Source organism: Aythya fuligula, chromosome 15, assembly GCF_009819795.1.
Source record: "Aythya fuligula isolate bAytFul2 chromosome 15, bAytFul2.pri, whole genome shotgun sequence".
Taxonomy (NCBI): Eukaryota; Metazoa; Chordata; class Aves; order Anseriformes; family Anatidae; genus Aythya; species Aythya fuligula.
In genome coordinates this window covers 2,744,037-2,765,061 of record NC_045573.1, presented here as the reverse complement: position 1 = coordinate 2,765,061, position 21,025 = coordinate 2,744,037, and the positions used below count along the sequence as shown (strand labels likewise).

The 21,025-nt window shown below is 45.0% G+C and overlaps 2 protein-coding genes across 2 annotated transcripts in view; both read left to right on the top strand.

The window, feature by feature from the left end:
* The first annotated feature begins 356 nt into the window (after positions 1-356).
* On the top strand, positions 357-15,249 carry PRPSAP2 (phosphoribosyl pyrophosphate synthetase associated protein 2). Its single transcript, XM_032197843.1, has 12 exons — positions 357-466; positions 2,931-3,050; positions 3,618-3,768; positions 4,588-4,640; positions 4,758-4,824; positions 5,809-5,981; positions 6,913-7,028; positions 10,235-10,290; positions 12,525-12,673; positions 13,377-13,447; positions 13,872-14,018; positions 14,532-15,249. Exons 3-12 carry the CDS (start codon positions 3,650-3,652, stop codon positions 14,688-14,690), a joined length of 1,110 nt encoding a protein of 369 aa, XP_032053734.1. The 5' UTR covers positions 357-466; positions 2,931-3,050; positions 3,618-3,649; the 3' UTR covers positions 14,691-15,249.
* A 2,625-nt stretch (positions 15,250-17,874) lies between these two features.
* The window catches only part of SLC5A10 (solute carrier family 5 member 10), a 35,233-nt gene continuing 32,082 nt past the window's right edge, over positions 17,875-21,025 (top strand). The window contains exons 1-5 of the mRNA XM_032197672.1: positions 17,875-17,985; positions 18,427-18,498; positions 19,149-19,253; positions 19,785-19,844; positions 19,950-20,054. Coding sequence (XP_032053563.1) covers positions 17,875-17,985; positions 18,427-18,498; positions 19,149-19,253; positions 19,785-19,844; positions 19,950-20,054 — 453 coding nt within the window. The remainder of the gene's footprint in view (positions 17,986-18,426; positions 18,499-19,148; positions 19,254-19,784; positions 19,845-19,949; positions 20,055-21,025) is intronic.

Below are 21,025 nucleotides of genomic sequence, written 5' to 3'. Positions count from 1 at the left end.
TCCGTTGTGCTGGCGGAGCCCACAGCAGCGCATCCAGCCACCCCATGGGAGCAAAACCACGGACATCTGCCTCCTTACACCTTTCCGAGGGGGCTCTCGCAAACCAGAGGGGGCCGCCGCCCACCTCGGGTGGCATTTAAAAGGAGAAAAAACGATTAAAAAAAAAAAAAAAAAGCAGCTTTATTAACGGGAACCCCCACACACTCCCCATCACCATCGCGGGGCCAAGATGGCGGCGGCGGGGAGCTCCCCTCAGCCTTAGGCGGGAAAGGCGGCGGGGGATGGGGGGCGGGGGGGGTGAGGGCGTCGCCTCGCGCCCGCCCCTCGCGCTCCCCCCCCGTGAGGCGCCGCCGCCATCTTGCGAGCGGCGCAACCGGAGGGGCCGAGCTCCGCCGCTGCCTCCGCCTCTCCCCGACCCCTCCGGCCGGGGCCGCTTCACCCGGGGCCGGGGGGCCGGAGCCGGCAGGTAAGGCATTAACCGAAGGGGCTCCTGGAGCTCCATCAGTCTCGCTTCAAGCGGCTGCGTGAGGGCAGGGTGCCCCCTTTCACAGCGCCCCCCCCCCCAGCCTCCCTTTCCTCACACAGGGTCCGCCGCCTGAGGAAGGGGCTGCGAGGGCCTCGCCTCAGGGGGCTCTGAGGGAGCGAGCCTCTTTTTTTGCGCTTTTTTTCCCCTTTTTCCCCTTTTTTTCCTCTCTTTTCTCCTCCCCAGGGCAGCCGGGGGCTCCTCGCTCCCTCAGGTGAAAGGGGAAGCAGCCCCCAGGCCCCCTGAGGGAGGGGAGGGGGATCCTGAGGTGCAGGGGGGCTGGGGGTGTGCAGCCCCCCACCAGGAGCAGCTGGGGGACACAGGGAGGTGTGGGGCTGAAGGGGCGACCCTCTTGCCATGTAGTCCCGGGGGACACAGCCCTGGTTTTGGGGTGTATTGCATCCCCTCGTGGGGAGTGGGGTGTGTGTGGGGGGGTCCGGTCTCCCCCCCCACAGCCCTTGGGGATCCCAGGAGTGGTGCTGTGGTGGTCCCAGGCAGTTTATCTTTGCCTCAGCGGCTGTTGGTGTGCTCATGCTGTGGAGGTGAAGCAGGTGGGAATAAAGCTCATGGACATCCAGTCCTGTAACTGTGCCCATCCTCACGTGTTTGTGTAGCTGTGTGCAGCCCGAAAGAAAAGGTAGGAGTTTGTGGGCAGTGCCTGCATTGGATGCATGCATTCTCTTCCAGTCCATGTTGGCTTGGAAGACCTGCCCACCTCAAGCCAGAGAGGTTTGTGGTCCCATGTACATTTGTGGATTCATGTCTTTACACCCCTAATAAAGTTTTTGTGAGCGTGCTGTCATCCCAATACCCTTCTAAAGTTTGATACATCAGCGTTACTCTGCAACAGGACTTCTTCCTGCCTCACACACAGCGTAGCCCACTTGTTGCTGCTGAAGTACATCCGCAAGCGAAGTCCTTGGCCTGTGGTTATAAGAAAAAACATCTTTGGTGTTGCTTGTGAATGTCAGCATCGTATTGTGGAGTAAAATACATCCTGAGTGATGAACAGGAAAAAACTTGTCTTTCAGCACATTTCTTAATTCCCCTCATTTTCTTAATCCATGCAGCAAAGAGGTAACAACTGGAAAGAAATCGTCATTAAAAACCACCATGTAAATATTTCCAGTACTATCTGAAAGCCGTCTTTATGTTGCTCCCATCTGATCATACAAGAAGGGTACTTCAGGGGATGTTCCAAAACCTAAAAGCATTTCTAGTACATGCCCAGTACGTGGTTTTAAGATGTCTTTAACGCCATTAGGGATGTTTGGCAGGCCACCTGGGAGCTGTGGAGGTTAAGTGTGTAGTGGAACGAAGGAAGAAACATGAGCTAGGAAATGGAATTTGATTTTTATTTTCCCTTAAATTGTGGGGAGCCTGGTTTGGGATGGGTGTAGGTAAGCTTTAGACTGGATGTCTGTAACCACTGCCTTTTAGGAGTTGGGTGTTGGTTTTATTTATTTATTTTTTCACAAATGTCTGAAAGTACAGGCAGAAATGAATTATTATTTTTTTTTAATGGTATAGGATATGGGATTGTGGTATTCCAGGGTAAGGGTGTGTGTGTGTATATATATATATATGTATATACACATACATACATACGTAAGATAAGGATGTACCAGGAAGCCAGGTATAGGGATCCTACTGGGTTTAATGGAGTCAACAACTGGGCATTCAAATTCCATTGCTGAGGTTGTCCCTGTTCGTGCTCTTTCTGCATGTTTGGGAAGTTTTGGCAAAGGGCAGGTTTTCGTTCACAGCAGCTGAGCATAGCGCGGCCTCTTTGTGAAGGGGTTGGCGTTAGGAAGTTCCTGACTTGACCCTGGATCCCGACAGAGGATGAATTGGGTACACTGCTGGGACTGGGCCAAGCCAAGCAAGTGTATGGCAGGTTGCAGAGGTGGGCTGGGGTAGTTTTATAACAGAGCTAGCCAGCTGTTCCCCTAAGCATGAAAATTAAATGCTTTTTGGGAGCACTTGGTAGTCAATAAGCCTTCAGTTTTTTAGAACAGCTACAGGTGACTTGAAGAATTTAGGTTTCTCCATAGGGAGATGTTTGCCAGGGAAGTTATTGATTTATCTGAGCTCCCATTCATTTTGTTTTGAATTACACAGCTCCTATTTGATATTTTCAGCCCCCTACTTAATGCTAAAATGCTACACAAATGAGCTATTTATACATAAGTGAGGTGCTGCAGCCTTGGACTTTTTTGGCTGCTGGTAAGCATGATTGTTTCTTTTATTTGAACAAAACGTTATGTGAGAATAGGGCATGAAAATACGATGTTTCAAAAAAGAATAACAAGTGTGAAGATGGAATCCCATCAAGTAGTGGTGTTTGCTTTTATTTTGGGGGAAAATGTATAGATTTCCTCTTGATGTTTTTCTCCTGTTTTCACAGGAGAAATATTAGTATCAAAGAATGACAACAGCTGCTTCATCAAGTGGATGCCTTGTGCAAGAGAGCATTATTTACAGCTACCAGCTTTACTGAGCTCTTCCTTACATTTCATCCTTATTTGTAAGTTTATAATTTATTGAAAAGAGGTGGAAAGATGTACAGCTATGGAAATAGACGCCTCTAGTCAATTTAGCAGAGAGTTAGGACCTAAGGGCTCTCTTGGCTCAGTTCTACCTCTGACTGGCTTTGTGATTTTGAAAGTCAGCATTGCTCAGTTCTAGAAAGGGTACTGGAAAAGAGAATCTATGCTGCTAGATGATAGCCTGAGGAAAGCATTTAATAAGCAAATAAATAAATAACCAACTGTTAAGATATTGTCAAGGAGAGATCCTTTGGAGGCCTCTACTGAAGCGTTTTGCTGGTGGGTGTGTGAAGCTTGGGGACAGGAGAAGGAAGGCAAGAGAGGCACAAGTCTGTTCTTTGTGCCCCATTGCTGGGTGTGCTGAGCTAGCTTGTAAACAGTGTAGGTTGTGGGCCACAAACCTCTATAAGGATATCTGTGTGTGCTATTAAAATGTTGGTAAATAGTAAGAATGATGGAGAGTACAGGATTATGAGAAACCCTTCACTGTCTAAACAGATAAAATTTCTCCGTTTTTGATTTTTAAAGCTTTTGCTCTCTTCCAGTCTTCTAGGAGTGGGAAGACAACTTAGGTTTGATGTTTTGTGTGCCATCAACTGAAATTGGGGCCAACATGAATATAACGAAGGGAGGACTGGTGCTGTTTTCAGCTAATTCCAATTCATCATGCATGGAACTATCAAAGAGGATTGCGGAGTAAGTAAAACCTGCCTCCAGGCCAGCTTGGGATCTTGGTGCCATTGTAAGGGGACTTCTTTTAGAGAAGACCGATTTCTCTGTTTTGTGGTAGTTACACGGGAAAGCTATCACAGCTGGGATGAACATCTGGTGTACGGTATTGCACAGCCTATTTCAACAGGTCGATAACAAAGAAAGTAACTTGTGATTAAGTTGTTCAGTGACAGGTTGTGGTTGTCTGCAGTATGTTGTTGTGAATGCAGGAAAATGAATGTTTGGGTAGTGTTAAATACTCGGGGCATGAGTTTTCAGCATGTTCGCAATCTCCTTGTAACAGAGTTTTCATAGGGGCAAAGCTAGATCTGTCCTCACTATTCGTTTTAGATGGGGACATTTATTAGCTTTAAATACATGAATAGCTTCAGAACATATAGAAAGGCATCATGCCTCCGAAGAACTTGGGCATACATACCTATCGTATTCCTTCCTACTTTTTTTTTTTAGTGGTGATGGGCTGTACTAATATTGAAATGGAATAAACACAGCAGACACTCAGATTTCCTATTCACTCCAGACTGACATTTGTCTATGGAAAAGGATGCTTTAAAAGTGGACTCTTAAGCATTGTGAATGTCCGTTGTCATCTGTCTGTATAGATACAGAGAGAGTGCAACTGGTTTTAGTGTTTGGGGTTTCTTTTCCTGTTTTTCTCCTCATATATGGCATTTTCAGTAACTGTCACAACTGCTTTAATGGTTTTGCACTTTAATGGGCTTTGCATTCATTTAGCTCTTCATTTTCACTTACTGACTTCTGGTTTTAATTTTTCTCCTGCAGGCGATTAGGGGTTGAGATGGGGAAGGTTCAGGTTTATCAAGAGCCAAACAGAGGTGAGCATTTCACGGGCAGAACTGGAAACTTACCTACCTACGATCTGCCTTTATCACTGCCCGTTTCTTGATTCCGTTGCATCTTGCTCCTCACATCTTACCTATTTCTCTTAACAGAAACACGAGTGCAGATCCAGGAGTCTGTGAGAGGGAAGGATGTGTTCATCATCCAGACAGTTTCAAAGTGAGTAGCTGTTGAGAGACACTGTACAAGCGTTTTGATGTGGACCATCCATAGGAATGCTTCTGTTCTAACTTTTCTTTGCATATTATGTATGTGACACAGTATAATAAGCTTAGATTAATTATAGAGGCTTCTCTTTGTGTGCTTTTTTTTGTTTTGATACATGCACAAAGAAGACTTCAATGTAAGCCAACTTCTATTTTCATTTTCAATGAAAATGTCAACGAAACCTTCCCCATGGTTTCTGTGTTCTTTCGCTAAGTGCATTCTTTTGCTCATGACATTCTCTTTAAATTCCTCCCTTTTCAGCTACCATGGCTCCAGCACCATCACAAAGCTCTAAATGTAGGAGGAGCATTTCCTAGGCAATGTGTCGTGTGACTCAGAAAACAGTTTTGTTGTTTTTGTGAAAAGAACTTTAAAAATACAGACTTTTTTTGATTTCTAATGGCACCAAAGATAGTAGGTCCTTTAGTTGATGACTGGTTCTCATCTATAGATACCCTCTGTCTCCTCATTTAGATCAGAAAATAGATGACAGTTAGTAAATATTTAGCCTGCTGTTGGCTTGAACAAAATAGAACTATGTTGTAAATCTGATTTTTTTTTTTTAAGGGTTATCGATACTGAAAAATACATCTATTTTGCTTTGTGAGCAATAGAAATAGATGTTGGAGATAAAAAAAAAAAATATGGTGTAGTTTGTCACAGCAACATGCTGTATTACCAAAAGCCTGAAAATGGGGTATGCTGAAAAGTGCTGAATTGACCAAAAAAAAAAAAAAGTGAAAATAATAATGAAATGTAATTCTAGTAAAGAATTAAAATGCTGGGTACAGGACGCTTACATCCTTAGGTGTGCAGCTGGATTTGCAATGAAGATCTCACACTCTAATACAGTGAAGTAATGGATGTAGATGTTGTATTGAATTCAGCTGCAGGATTTTTATGCCTGAATACAGAACTAGACGCTTCTCATTCCAGGGATGTGAATACTACGATCATGGAACTCCTGATCATGGTGTACGCTTGTAAAACATCCTGTGCCAAAAGCATTATTGGAGTGATTCCTTACTTCCCATACAGCAAGCAGTGCAAGATGAGAAAAAGGGGCTCCATTGTCTCTAAATTACTGGCTTCAATGATGTGCAAGGCTGGTAAGAATGCAGGTTGTTGTGGAATAATCAAGGAAATGGGGGGTCCCACGGGCAGCGCTCAGATCCAAAGAGGTCTGTGCACAAGGTGGGACTTTGTTGAAAAACTTTGCAGTTATTTTTAGTAAGTTTGAAGTACGCATAGAATATAACTAGAGATGTTTCTAGATGGTGAGTTCATTTAAAAACAAATACATCTCGCAACATCCATTTTACATCGCATCCTACTGTACTGGCAAGATGAGTCTGCTGCTTTGGGCTGTGCTATCCCTCCCTCATAATGCTGTTCTTGGCCTTTCTTACATTTTTGAGCAGTTGTACTTTGTCATTTCTAGTCTGTCTGTCTTAGCTGTTGAATATTTTGTTTGTCCTTTACATTTGAGTCGAGGTGGGAGAATGAGTTTGTGCATTTTCAGCCATTAAGACACTTTATTTCCTGCTTCTTTCCTTTTGCTTTCTTTCCCTGGGAAGAATTGGCAGTTAAAATGAACACTGTGATCGGGTTCTTATTGTGAGAGAAGAAATGTGGCAGTGATTAGAATTTGGGTCCCTTTCTGAGGAGTTCAGAACTCCAATGTTTACCGTGTCCCACTGTGTGGTAGAGGACCATTTATCTTGTTCATGGTTCCACGTTGTCAGGTGTAAATGGAGCAGGAGCATACCTGCCTCAGTGTGGCACTACTGCTTCAGTTATGGGGATTGTTCTCAGGTGCTTGTTGAAGACACAGTAGCAATTGGGAAGCAGGGATAACCCTTGTGTATTTAAAAGGGAGGTAGTTACTAGGCTTACTGAAAGCATGTAGCATAATGTTCTTGTTTTAATGTAGCTTAGAGAGTTTGTTCTGAACAAACTTGTTAAACTTACTAGAGAAATAAAGTGTATCTGTTATTGCTCACTTTTCCTGACCGGCTTCTTCATGCGTCTTTTTTTAAGGACTAACTCATCTCATTACCATGGATTTACATCAGAAGGAGATACAGGGCTTCTTCAATATTCCAGTTGATAACTTGAGAGCATCTCCATTTTTACTACAGTACATCCAGGAAGAGGTGAGGAAGGCCTACTTTACGCTGTTTTAATTATTTTTTGCAACGTCTCAAGGCTTGTGAAATTCCTGTGAAAAGATTAACAATTCAAACAGAATTTTAAAGGGGGGAGGGTCATGTTGGGGCAGGAAGTGGTGTGTTGGTTCTTTTCCTTCCCAGAGAGGCCTGATTTTCCTTTTCATGAAGAACTGGCATTTTATTTTCCATGTAAGGATGCTGTTCTGTCATCTTATACATATCCTGCTAAGTAATACATGTATATAAAAGAGCATTTTTCTATTCTGAGTATCCTCTTCCTTTTCTGTTTCCAATTTCCTTGCTATTTACAGGATGGAATGCTGGTGTAGGTGTAATTTATATAGCATTATGAAAATATTTTGCAGGCTAACTTGTAAACGATGAGAGCCTATCCATCCTAATCTGAAAATAAGAACAGATGACTTCTGTTGTGGGGAAATCTCCACCTGCTGTTTGTTCAAGCATGTCTTGACTTGAGGGAGCTTAACTTCTGATGTTCTGTGCAGCCATTTCTCCATCTTTGAAATGGATATTACTTTTATAAAGTGCTTTGAGAAGTGCTACTGATAGATTCATGTGGACAAATTGTGCAGTTGGTAATTGTAGGTGTAAGACGTGGATTATGTCTGCCTAATCATCATTTGGAAGAAAGCAAATCTTTTCCTCCTGCTGAGAAGAAAACGTATAGTTTGCTCTTACTTTTTGAACTCAAGCATTTTTGTTGTAAAGAGAGAGAAGTGCCTTAGTTTGAAAAAAGAAGGAAAAAAAAGTATTTTTTATGATACTTCTAAAAGTTTGTTGGGGAATCAGTTACCATTTGAATGTGTCATTACAATTTGTTTGGTAATTTGTCTGTCTGAGAAAGAGGGAAGATGATAGAACAAAATTCCTGGCTCTGGCTTTGCCACAGTCATTCATCTTGTGCACCAAGACAGAAGTATTGCATATTGTAATCAATATATAAGTTAAAAAAAAAAAAAAAAAAGTGGAAAGCCAGATATGTAGACTGAAGACAAGTTGTGCTGTTGTATGTTACTTGAACCTGTGGACTATGGTAGGTAACAAGGCCACGTTCCCAGTTTAGTCTTTAAGCACATCTTGATACCCAAAGTCTTAACGTTTTAGGAAGATTTGCTGCAGCTTTGAGTCTGGCTCTCCTGGTGCTTTCTAACAAATGAACATTCACAGAGCCCTGCTGAAGTATGTGTAGAGAGGACTTAAAAGATCCTTTCAGCTTTTAATTTCTTGATTCCTCTGCTTGTTCATGAGATGACTTGCTAAAACAGAGGTTGACTGAACCTACCTGATCACACAGGATATGTGCTAGCAAGTACTTCACTAGCCAAGTGATGTGTAGTATCCCTTTTGTGAAAGATTCATTCCGTGCTGCTCCGGAAGAATTTAGTATTCATCTCAAGCTCCCGGTGACAGCAGCTTGCTGCAAATCTTGCACTGTCAATACTAAAGGATGAAAAATGTTTCAAGGGGGAGTTGTGATGGGATATGTTGAATAGCATGAAATAGAGTCAAGCTTGATAAGAACGGAGGTCACTTACAAAGCACTTAGCTGAAAGTTGAGAGGATGAGGCCGTACAGTCGTTCCCTGTCAGAAAATTATGTGTAGGTGTGAAGGGAGTTATTTGATTTTCTGGGATGAAGTCAGTCCAATCAGTGAAACTCATTTGTGTACGGATAATTTGGTGGTTTTCCTTTGTATGCCTAGCAAATATTTATAATTAGTGTCTTCTGTCTTCCTTATGTGTACACGTTAAGCTCAGAGTGACTCGTTAATCTCGGAGTGACATAGCTCTTTGTTACTAGGAGCTGTTGATGTCTTGCTGTCTCTCGGATGACATTTCTGGCTTTCTGACTTCATTTCGAACAAATTTGATAATTTGGCAGGGGAAAAATGAGGCAATGATGTCTGAACAAGATCAAAGCCTTTATTATGTCAAATGACAGGCCCTGCCTTGTCCATACCTTCCATCATGCTAATCTTCATAGCCTGTTGTTTAACTAAGCATTTGTAAAGGACAGAACATGCTGAATTCCCAGTATTGTAGGTGGAGTTGGTAGCACTGTGGATTATTAATGCTGCCTGACTCGTCCTCTGAAAAGCTCTCATTTTCAATTGGTTCGGCCCCTGCCAAAATTCAGAAGTTAAATCAGCATGGGAAAAAATTCTTTCAGATAGAATGCTTTTGGAAACACTCAGCAAGTATGGTGTGCGTTTGAGGATGAGGCTGTGGAAAAACTTACCTTGCTTGTAGTTGTAAAAAATGAGTATTTCTGTGTTTTGGAGCTGTTATTTAACGTCTGGCAGCAAGAATGTGAGCTCCATGTCAGGGTCCTGTCCCTCCAAATTTATCAGGTGACAGCTCTAACAGATCTAACAGCCAAGAGGCTTCAGGCCTGCAATAGTGGGGTTCCCTGGGACTGGATGTGCTCTGCAGGACTTGCGAGTGGCTGTGCATTATTATGACAACTGCTGCAAGACCAGACAGGTTCTGTGTGTGCTGCGCTCTGGCACAGAGTGTCCCAGGGCAGTGCAGTGAGGGAAAGTGCTGAGTTCGCAAGGAAGGGGCTGCAGTGAGATACCAAAGTGAGCCCAGGCTGCTGGTGGAAGGTCTGGAAGTGCCAGCAGTGGAGTGACAGCTCGTGGCTCCTGTATGGGTGCAGTGAATGTAGAATTTTTATTCCTTTTAATAGTCCCTGTAAGGAGTCATATGATGTGGAGAGGCCGGTCTTCTTTTTTGGTTTACTTTGAAAAACAACCCTGAAATGAGGAAATGGATTAAATGCTGTGTTTTCAAGTGATTCAAGACTGTTGTGTGCATGCACCAGACAACTTAAGTCGAACAGGAAGCTTTAGTTTTGATGGTTTCCTGTTTTTTAACATTTGCCTGCGTAGTCCATACGTTCTTCTAAGGTGGTTACTTTTGTGTGATCTGTATATAATGTGGTGTTTGGGAGAGGTACAACTTTAAGCTAAAATCTGAATTTGCTTAATATCTGAATTTCCTGAGATGTGAACTCTCAATATGTACCATGGATTCTTGAGATTGCTTTCTTACGTTAGGTAAAACATTAAATGCTTAAAATTCTTTTGGCAAAATGAAGTTTTGATTCTTACTGAGTTGAAATTTGTCTGAAGATACGAAGTAGACATTGCTATCTGTTATTTGCTACAGATACCAGACTACAGGAATGCTGTAATTGTGGCCAAATCACCTGCGTCTGCAAAGAGGTGGGTACGATCTGCTCTCTTGTGTTAGAGCAGGAAATCTCTATCCTCATTTTGTTCTTAGGGTCGAGTGAAGGACAGATATTTAACAGTTAAAAGATGCAGCCTGCAACCCCCTGCCACCTACACTTTCAGATGTGCAGTTTTTACATCATCACAAAATCGTAATAAATCTAAACGGAGGTTAAAAAAAACAAGCTGATGTGGTAAATCAGTGCAGTGCTTCTGATAAAGAAGCTATTTAATTACATGATGTAATACTCGTGTACATTTACGTTATGAATTTCCTACCGTGAATGAAGAAAAATCACTAGAAGTGGTACACCACTAATCCAAAGTAATTGCTTAGCAAACAGCTCAGAACGTGGTTGATCAGATCCTAAGTGTGGCTGACTTACAGCCTAGCGTGGTGGAACAGGATTTGATGGTTGAGACTGCTTTCCTTGTGAAGTTCTTGTTGGCCAAACAATTGTTCTTAATTCCTGTAGCTTTTTGGTTCGCTTTACCTAATCTCTAGAGTTATACCGCTCCGAGAAGGTGGTAAAGAGTTGGATGATGATTTAAGAGAGAATTTATTTGCTGTGGTGACAAACTAATAAATTGCTGAGACATTACCTAGTCTTTGATGCCAAGGAGTCATGATATTCTTTGTAAAAGCAAACAATCATTGTTTTATATAGTAAATCCAAAATGCTTTACTTTGTAGAAGTACAGTGAGGGGAACAAATTGCCATCTTTGTTTCGCAATGGTAGTACTTAAGTGATTTTTTTCTCTTTTGGCCAATTACTTTACGTTTTCTTGTCTTTGTTTCCTTTATTTGGTGTCAGTATTGTCTCTTGGGTGTAGGCAGGCGTTTGCTGAAGCATTTTCATGCTTGTCAAGTAACTGTGTATGCCAGCAAATGACCTCACTTGAGTTGCACATGTATAGGAAAGGAGACTTTTGCAGGAGAGCATCCCAGAGCTGTGTTTGTACAGCTTCTTCACGTGTGCATGTGAGCATTTCAGAGTAGTCTGAGGGAGGTGCATTGTGTTTGGACAAGGGTGGCGGAACACCTCGGCCTAATTAAGGACAAGCTTCACAGACGAATGTCTGCTTGTGAAGGAGAACTTACTCCTGAAGGAGCTTCTGAGCTTATTGGAAAATGAATAAATCATTTTACTGTTGTTTTGAACTTTATTCAATGTAATATTGCATATTTAAATCATTATTGTAGTTTCACTGATACGATTACGCCTTCGAAGTCATAACTCTTAAATATGCATGGAATCATAATTTATCTGTATTTAACTTCTTGAAAAAAATAACTGTATGACAACCACAGGGCAGAAGATTCTCCAATTTTAATTAACTGAGCATCACAATGAGCAAATAACTCGGTGGAGTTGTTTGGATAGTGAAGCCAGGCTTAAGGTTAAAGGAAGTGATTCAGGCCACAGGTCCTAGATACTAAGGTTAGAACAAAGTGACGTGCTGGTCTCACTTTGACCACGAGGAGAGCAGGTCGCTGGTGCAGGCTAGATGCTGAGCTCCGGGGTATGCAAGGTAAGGTAGGGCGAATGTCACTGCTGCATTTTACTTGCTGCTTGCCATGTCCGGGTTACGAGTTCTGTCTGCATTTCCCATTTTCCTGACTCTGCTTTCCACACTCATCCAGCTAACCTTAAACTTCATTACCTAAATTCCTAACTTCAGTCAAATAAATGCTGCATGGCGAAGGAACTTTTTGTAAGTTTGTAGAAATCCGAGCTGTTTAAATTTCAAGAGTAGCTTGTCAGGCAAAATGATTTTGATTTCTTTTCTGTAGGATATCCAAGGTTACGTGTGAGAAGGTCTGGGATATTGTCTTACTTAGTCCACGTCTTGCTAAAAATAAATAGATGAATATTTGTTTTCTGTTTTCATTTGAATATTTTTTCCTATTTAATTAAATATAGGCAACCCAGACATCTAGGCTATTCTTGGTGACTGTTAGATGAGACCAGCTAAAGCATGGGATCTCAAGAATGCTGAAAGCCAGGAAATGTTTTTTGACTGCTGGGCAAAACAGAAAGGAATAATCAGATTTGTGTGACTTTGCGGCATTTGCCCTGATGCTTGCAAGGCCAGTGTGGATGCTTTCAAGGTTATTTCGACTCTCACAGGGCTGGTGAAAACAAGATGCTGTGGGATAGGTGATTTCTTCTAGGTATTTTCTTATGATTTTAGGATCATTTTTTTAACCCTTTCTCTACAGGGCACAGTCATTTGCTGAGCGCTTACGGTTGGGAATTGCTGTCATTCATGGGGAAGCTCAAGATGCTGAGTCTGACATGGTGGACGGCCGACACTCACCACCTACAGCCAAAAACGTAGCTGCTATTCATCCCAGCTTAGAGATACCCAGTAAGTAAGTTTGTGTGTGAGAGTATTCACCTATTGCTTTTTGTGCTTTTGGGAGAGGGGGACAGTGATGGCACCGTCAAAGAGGAGAGATTCTTTATAAGAACATGAGGAAGGGGAACGGTTACTATTTGATGCTTTTTGTCCGTAGTTTTAGTGCTGGGATGGTCGTGAGATCTGTGCCCTGTGTGGGAGGAGCTGTGCCACCACAGTCAGTCAGAAGAGCCTGTGGCAGAGAGGCCACACTTTTGCCAGTTGGCTTTAATGTTTGAGTTTTGTTCTGGGACGCAGAGCTAATAAGCTGAGCTGAGCTGGCTTTGTGTGGAGCCGGATCAATGTCATAAGCCTTGACAAGGAATCCTTGCTGATCGTGGGTGTGACCTGTAGCTGTGCCAGCAAAACTTCATCGCATGAAAACCTAGCTTGGGTTTCAGTAGGCTGATTGAACTGGTTGTGCCTGCATGCCGCTCTCTGCATGTAGTTAATACTTCTTCACTAAGCTTAAAAAAAAAAAAAGTATTAAAATCTTGGTGCTTTTCCCAGCAACACTGTAATAGTTGGAACAGTTGTCACCTCACTTCTTGCTAAAACAGTGGTGACCCATGCAAAGCTGACATTTCCACACTCGAAGTAAATTGTATAAACCTTCTTTTTTCTTTTTTTTTCTGCCTCTGTAAAAAAAATTAAAAAAATTGCCATTGATCAGTGCTGATTCCCAAGGAAAAACCACCCATCACAGTTGTTGGAGATGTAGGAGGAAGAATAGCTATCATCGTGGTAAGTAAGATTCCATAGCTTCTGATAAATGATACTAAATATGCTGAAGTTACAGAAATCAAGTATATTTTTGCTTTATCAGCAAATGAACTTTGATGGTGGGCTTTTGATACTGCATTTTTTATCTCATGAGGCAGTAGCCTGCACATTTACTGAAGCTGATTGTGTGAACTACGGAGTGATGTTCCAGTAGGTTTGGACACTCTGTTTTTCCACTCTAATGCTTGCCATCGAGCTCAGGTGTCTGAAGAACAACATGAGCGAAAATGCCCATTTTGCACTAGATATAAACTGTTAACATTTGAAAAAGATTAAATGTCATTCCGGGTGCACTGCGTTCATTATCAGTAGGTAGTTTAAGACTACACGTTGGTCTGAGAGCGTGTTGAATCTTCACTGACTCAAGAACGTCTTGTTTTGACAGGATGACATTATAGACGACGTCGACAGCTTTCTTGCTGCAGCAGAGACCCTCAAGGAGAGGGGGGCTTACAAGATCTTCGTAATGGCCACGCATGGCCTGCTCTCGTCAGATGCTCCCAGGCTGATAGAGGAATCTGCAATCGACGAAGTAAGCATGAATTCTGAGTGGCTAATCAGGTGGTCTAGTTGGTTGGTTTATTTTTTATAAGAGCAATTTTCTCCCGATAATTCTTAAAATATACTGGCATTAAGAACTTAGGTGGGATGTTGCTGGGTTTTGGCTTTCTTACCGTTGAATTGTACACTAGAATATCCCTAAACTACAGCAGTGGAAAACCAGGGAGAGCAGAGAGACGACAGACTGCTGGTATAAGCAGACTTTTCCCTTCAGTGTGGGGGATATTTTTGTACCTTCCTCTGACCTTAGGTGTCAGAATGAAAGGAGGGAAGGATATTGCCATTAGTATCCATGGATACGCAGTATAGCAATGCATAGCTCTTCCGAAGATTTGGATCCTGACAGTAATGTAAAATCTTGTTCTGTTATCAGCAAGGGTGGCTTCCTGGGGTCTGGAGGACAGACATTCCCTTTCGCAGTTCTGATATGGGAGGTGGAAAGCGTGAAGCTGTTAAGACTTTCTAAATTTTTTTCTTTCTGTAGGTGGTTGTTACAAACACGATTCCCCACGAAATACAGAAACTCCAGTGCCCTAAAATCAAGACTGTGGATATCAGCATGATCCTCTCAGAAGCCATTCGCAGGATCCATAACGGGGAGTCCATGTCGTACCTTTTCAGAAATATAGGACTGGATGATTAATGCTTTTTAGTCTAAAGAAACACCCGGGCCAAACTGGAAGCGAACAGATAAAGAGCTGTGAAGCATCGTGCTTATCTGAATATTTCTATTGAGCCACTTTTTGTTTCCTCTCGGTTTAAGTATCAAGGTAGAACAGTTTTTAAGAGCAATTTTTTCTTTGCAGTTTTTTTTTGGGGAGGGACGGGGAGGGAAGGGATAACATTTTACAAAAAACTGTTCTAGTTGCTTTTAGGTTAGTTGCACTATATACATAGTGGGGGGAAGAAAAAACAAAAAAACAAACACAAAACACTTGAGGCAAGAATTTGGCTTCTAAATTAAGCATTCCTTTTCCAAAGCTGCTTGCTACAAGTGCTTTAAAAGATAATAAAATGAAGTGACTGTATAATATTTGCATTTTAAAAGCCAAAAAGGTTGTACTGTTGTATGCAGTTAAGTGATTTTGTAGGAGTGCTTTTATAGAAAAGCATATGAAATATGCACCTGTATTTATTTTCTGCGACAAAGAATAAAGATTTGTTTTGTGTGAGCTTTCTAAAAATGTTTATACAATAGTCACTTGTCTTCTGAAGTGTCCCCCCTTAAAAATTATTTGCAGATTGTGTGGTATTGAAAGAAATCAGGAGGTGAATTGATTCTTTTATGCTAATGTGCTACTTGGGAGTGTAAACAGGATTCGGGCTTCTCGGCAGCGAGGAAGATAACATCTGTTTTGCTTGTTGCTGTGCTGTAACACCTGCAGACAAGGAGAGGCTGCTTTTCCTTAATACCCTAATGCTCATCGTCGCATTTCAACCCGTCTTTCTGCCGAGCAGTCTTGTAAAATGCAAAATACACGCAACCTTTCAGCAGCCACCCGGTTTCTGGGGACTGTCACGAAGGTGTCGATAAGATTTGTTGTAATTTGTCAGGTTCAGTGCACCTGCAGCGTGCTGCTTCGCTTCAGGCTATGTGCAAGGAAATTAAACCTGTGGCTGGGTGGCAGGGAACAGCAGGGACTTGGGAGAATTTGGGAGTTGTTGGTTTTTTTTTGGAGGGGGACAATTATGGAATTGGGAGGGTATCATGCAGGGGGGAAGTGAAGGCTGGTTTTAATGGCCTGTGATTTCTGCTTGTGGAATTACTTGTTTACCTGAAGGATGGGGCTTCTTGGGATGGTTTGGGGATTTGGTTGGCAGGGAGAGGCAGTGGCTGCTCTGTAAGGATGAAATATCCGGAGGTTCCAGCTGATAAATCCAGCTCATCACAGGTAAATGGGTTTTCAGAGGTTTGTACTTGGGACCAAGTTCGTGGGATGCGTGTTTAAAAAACAAACAAAACCAGCCACAGTGTGGAATTTAACCTGTTCAGGGGTGTTCTCCCAGGCTTCCCTGGGTGCCTGCATGGGATGGCCTGCTCTGAGCTTCTCAGAGGCTGAACGTCCTGGCTTGTGGTGGGTTAGTGAGCGTTTTTGGGGGTTGGTGTCTGTTGGCACAGCCCCTGGGCTGTGACTGAAAATCCTCTGTGCATTAATCAAAGATCTATGGACTTTTCTTGGTACATTCAGCAAGTGAGATGAAAATTTTATTCAAGCAACTGCTCACCTCTGTCCAGATAACGCTATTTTCATTCTGTGAGGTTATTTTTCATCACAGCATTGTTTAATTTTTTACATTCTATCTCCAAAATGTCAAAATGCAAGGCTGTGCCTGGTTATACTTTACTTACGGTAGGTTACTGAACAGTTCCATGCTGTTAGGAGGTGCACCAGGCTGACACATTAACGCTTGTGTGTACTTTGAAAGTGTTAATGCAGGCTGAATTCCAGCAGAGCAGTGAGGGAGAACTTTAATCCTTCCCACAAGGGTGCAAACCCACAGGTGGGGCCATCAGTGATGGTTTCAGAGAGGAGAAATCCCTCGATCCATCTCAGTGGTGTGCACGTTGACTGGTGTGTGCTTTCTGAATGAATCCTTGTGACATGTAGTTGGAGAGCTGGCGAGTGAGCCAAGCATCCAGTGCAGAAAACAGTCTGATTACTGATCACAGGGAAACTTTAAAGTATTATTTCATCCTTGTTTCAAGCTGAATTTTGGAGACTGGCTTCATCCCCACGAGTGTTTCTGCTGGTCAGCCTTGGCTGGCTTGCTCAGGCTCCACAACTCTGTGCTCGATCACCGATTTAGCACATCACCCCCCTACCTTGGGCTAATTCAGCGCAGTAAAATTGTATTGATTAGGATTAAAGACTTTGAAACTATCGTGGTCATAAGACGGGATCACAGGACGTTTGGCTTTCCTAGCGGGGTGGCTGGAAGGGAGCAAAGCGCGTGTGACTTCACTCGTGTTTTTCTGGACTCTTGCAGTACAGCGAGGTCCTGCAGGGTTACCCAATCTGTGTGCTTTTCTCAGAGGCAAAAATGCCGGATCACCAGAAATGCGAGCTATTCTTAGAGGTGTTTCACTGGGATCCTTCAAGAGAACATGAAAAAAACCTGCTTTTTGTACACTAATTGACTAGTCAGGAGATAATGCAAATTCTTTCCAGATCGGTAGCATCTGCAAGAAAAACATCGGGGTTTGGTTTGCAGCTTATAAAGGGCAATATTAACAAACGTTTACACTAAGGTAATTTGTAAAGCTGCAAACAACTTCTATTAAACTCAAAAAAAAATAATCTAAAATGTACAACACCTGTCCTAAAATTGATCCTAAAGTTTCCTTTACTAACGAGGCACAGCTTGTGCAGTCCCCGTGTGCCTGCTGGAACTTTTGATCAAGTCTTAAACTATGAGAAGAGGAACAGCTGCTAAGACTTGAAATTCCTACAGGTTTCATGAGAATAATTGGCTAGAGGGGAAAGAAGCTGCGATAGTTTCTTGTCCAGCAATGTCTCGACACCAAGCGCTGCTGCAAAAGGGCTGCTGAAAGCCCTCAGAAACCGCACCAGAGAAGTGCAATAAATGCCCACTGTAGGAACAGCCTGCGGCTTCCTTAAGATATATGCAAAAACGGGAAAAAAGGGGAAAGAACTGAGGATCCCACACTGAGTGATGGCCCTCAAACATCTTTGGAAGTGTTGGAAGCGAAGCTCCCAGTGTCGCCTGGATTAATGATAAATTCCCCCAAGCGGCTAACGAGTTACTGATTCAGTGATCGCCTTGGGGGAGGCTTTGCCAGGGATGAAGGAGGCAGCAGAGGAGGGATGGAGAGCAATTCCACCGCCGGATCCTTCGCCCCCTCGCAGCAGTTCAGCGTTGCTGATCTCGTCGTCATAGTGGTTTATTTTTCCTTAAACATTGCGGTGGGGATATGGGTAAGAGCGTTCTTGTTCGCTTTCTCCTGTAACCGTTTGGAAGTACCAATGTTCTTTTTCAAACCGTTTTTGAGGGCTGGCTTTTCTGCCTGGCATCTTTTTTGAAAGCCTCTTGTTACTTTCCAGCTGTAGTTTGCATTTGTTGTGTCTTCTGCCTCTTGTGCCGCGTTTGCTCGTGGCCAAGGCTGGGCCCCACAAAGCTTCCCCGTCTGGGGATGGAGGCAGGACGGGCACATCCTCTCGGGGGTGCCTCCTTTGCTCTTCGTGGCTCCAGGTATTTGGGGTGCAGCTGCCACTCGGTGTAATTAGCCTTGAGCTGCCGAGCTCCCATTAATTATCCAGTCTCCCGTCTCTCGGCTTCTCGTCTGGCAGACTTGGTTCTTGGTTTCTTGGTGTCTGGGTGCGCAGGGGAAGGGCTGTGCTGATCTCTTCTCCTCGCAGTCTTCGTGCAGGGTGAACAGGAACACAGTCAGTGGCTATTTCCTTGCTGGCCGGGACATGGCATGGTGGCCAGTAAGTAGAGCCCCCCGAGTCTTGTCCTGGGCACCGGGGATGTCCGGCACCGTTCCCCTTCCCACCAAATTCCTCCTTCACCACCCTGTGCTCCGCTGCCTGCCCCACGTCCCCAGCCCGTGCACCTCCTCCTGCCGGGCTCCGTGTCCCTTGCTGAGCAGGATTCGTGCCTCCTGATCTCCATTTCCCTTCTGGTTACACGAGGGGTTCAGGAGCCCACCCAGCTCGTTTTATTCTCCTTGGAGGCCACCCCGAGCCTGGAGAGGGCTTGCAGGGGTCTCAACCCTCTCTCCACCGCCTCTGGTGGCTCCAAGGGAGCCGTGGCTGCCTCAACTCCCCCATTTCTTTGTTTCCTGCTCTTATTCCAGCATCTCCTTGACAAACAGGTTGTAGGTCTTCCTGCATCGCTGCCTGGCAGCTTGCACAGGGCCACCTCCAGGCAGGGCGCGGTGCCACCGCCGTGCACGTGGCTGCTCCTCATCCTCCCAAAACCGAGCAATTCCACCCCAAACCCAACCGGGGCTGCCGAGGGGAGCTGGGCACGAGGGAGGGCTGGTGGCAGGGACCTCCTTGTGGGTTTGCTGAGGGATTTTCCTGCCTGCTGTGCCCGTGTCCCCGTGGCTGCAGGGGAATCCTGCTCTCGCCCGCAGATCGGAGCCTCTCTGTTCGCCAGCAGCGAGGGCTCGGGGCTCTTCATCGGGCTGGCCGGGACCGGTGCTGCCGGGGGAATCGCTGTCACCGGCTTTGAGTGGAACGTAAGAAACGCGTTGTGGTACCCAAAACGTGAGTTTCTCGAGCCACAAAGCAGCACGGCCGATGTCACAGCAGCTTCGTGCCAAGACTGAAGGCCTGGAAGGAGTCACACAGGGGCTACGAGCACAATGCTGCTAATTTGGCTTCTCCGCATCATGCCCAGTGCATGCACACCGAATTTGAGGTCACCTCAAGTCCTTGTGCACAGGGGGAAGGCTGTTTCGGGGCAGAGCCTCCCCCTCCAGCCCCTGCCTGCCCCCCGATGAGGGGAATGCCCAAATGTGTCACCAATTCCCTGCTGTCCCATGTGCCACTTCCAAAGTCCTTGGTTCCCGCAGCAAAAGCGCGGCATTTGGGTTGCCCGGTGCTCGGGGAGCTAGCAGGGTGCTCGTGTTTGGGATGCTGCAGGCTCTGCCGTGGCCTTATATAATTGCTGTTTGAGGCCATTTGGAGACAGAAAGGTGCCTCGGAGGGGAGCTGAGGCTGTTTCAGGTGTGTGCCTCCTGCCTGTGCCGCTGCTTCCTTCCCGACAGGCGACGTACGCCCTGCTGGCACTGGCCTGGGTCTTCGTTCCCATCTACATCTCAGCTGGGGTACGTGGGGCTGCGGTGCCACCGCCGTCCTCCCCAAAATCCGCCCTGGTGACGCTGCCCTGCGCCCATCAGGACAGGGCAGCCAGCGCTCCCTCCCCTCCGCAGATCGTCACGATGCCCGAGTACCTCCAGCGGAGGTTTGGAGGCGAGAGGATCCGCGTGTACCTCTCGGGCCTGTCGCTCCTGCTCTCCATCTTCACCAAAATCTCCGTAAGTCGCCCCCGCGATGAATTTCCACCCAGCAAAGAGTTTGGGGTTTGGAGCTGCTGCAGGAGGGGGGACCCTGAAGGATCTGTGGCTGGCTCTCGGGATCCCCAAAATTCGGGATTTCAGGCAGCAAGGAGCCTTTGTGCACCAATTGGATGGCCCAAGCATGTGTGGAAAGTGCCTGAGTCCCAGGGCTTGTTCCAGGAAAATACTCCCAGGAGTATTTTCACCCCATTTTGGCCTCATTCACGGCTCCCCGTGTGCAGCCCCAGCTCCTCTCCTCCCTCTGCTATCCCCATGGGAATCAGGGGAATTTTCCACAAGGAAAGGGCAAAGCCTCGGTGGCACTGGGCCTGCAGCAAGTGGGACAGAGCAGGGCGCAGAGCCCTGGGGCTGGAGGTGCTCTGAGAGCAAACAGCTCCCAAACGATCCCGATCCCGAGGAGAAAACTGCTGGAGGGAGCAACCCTGCACCGCCCCGAGCGGGCAAATCCAACCCTGGGGTGTCTGCAGGGGGACGGCTGTAAAAGGTGCTTTTTGCATGGGGTGGCTGCAAAAACAAATAATAATAGTAATAAAAATAATAATAAAAAAAAAAGTCACCGTGCTCTTTGCATGGGGATGGTCGCAGGAAAAAAAAAAAAAAAAAAAAAGTTATTTTTGCATGGGGATGGTTGCAGGAAAAAAAAAAAAAAAAAAAAACACGCTTTTTTGCATGGGGAAAGGTCGCAGAAAAAACTGCGCTTTTTGCATAGGTGTGGTTGCAAATGAAAACTAAACCAGCGCTGCTTTTGCATGGGGCTGGCTGCGGGAAGGAGGGCCGGGAGGGAGCGTGGCTCCCCACGCAGCGGCGCTCCCTGCCCGCAGCTCGGGGCTGCGCCCCGCCGTGCTGCCATTTCCCTTCATTTATTGCAACTTGTTTTATGCTCCACGCCTGTGGTGCGAGGGGCTGCACCCGCTGTGGCACTGCGTGGC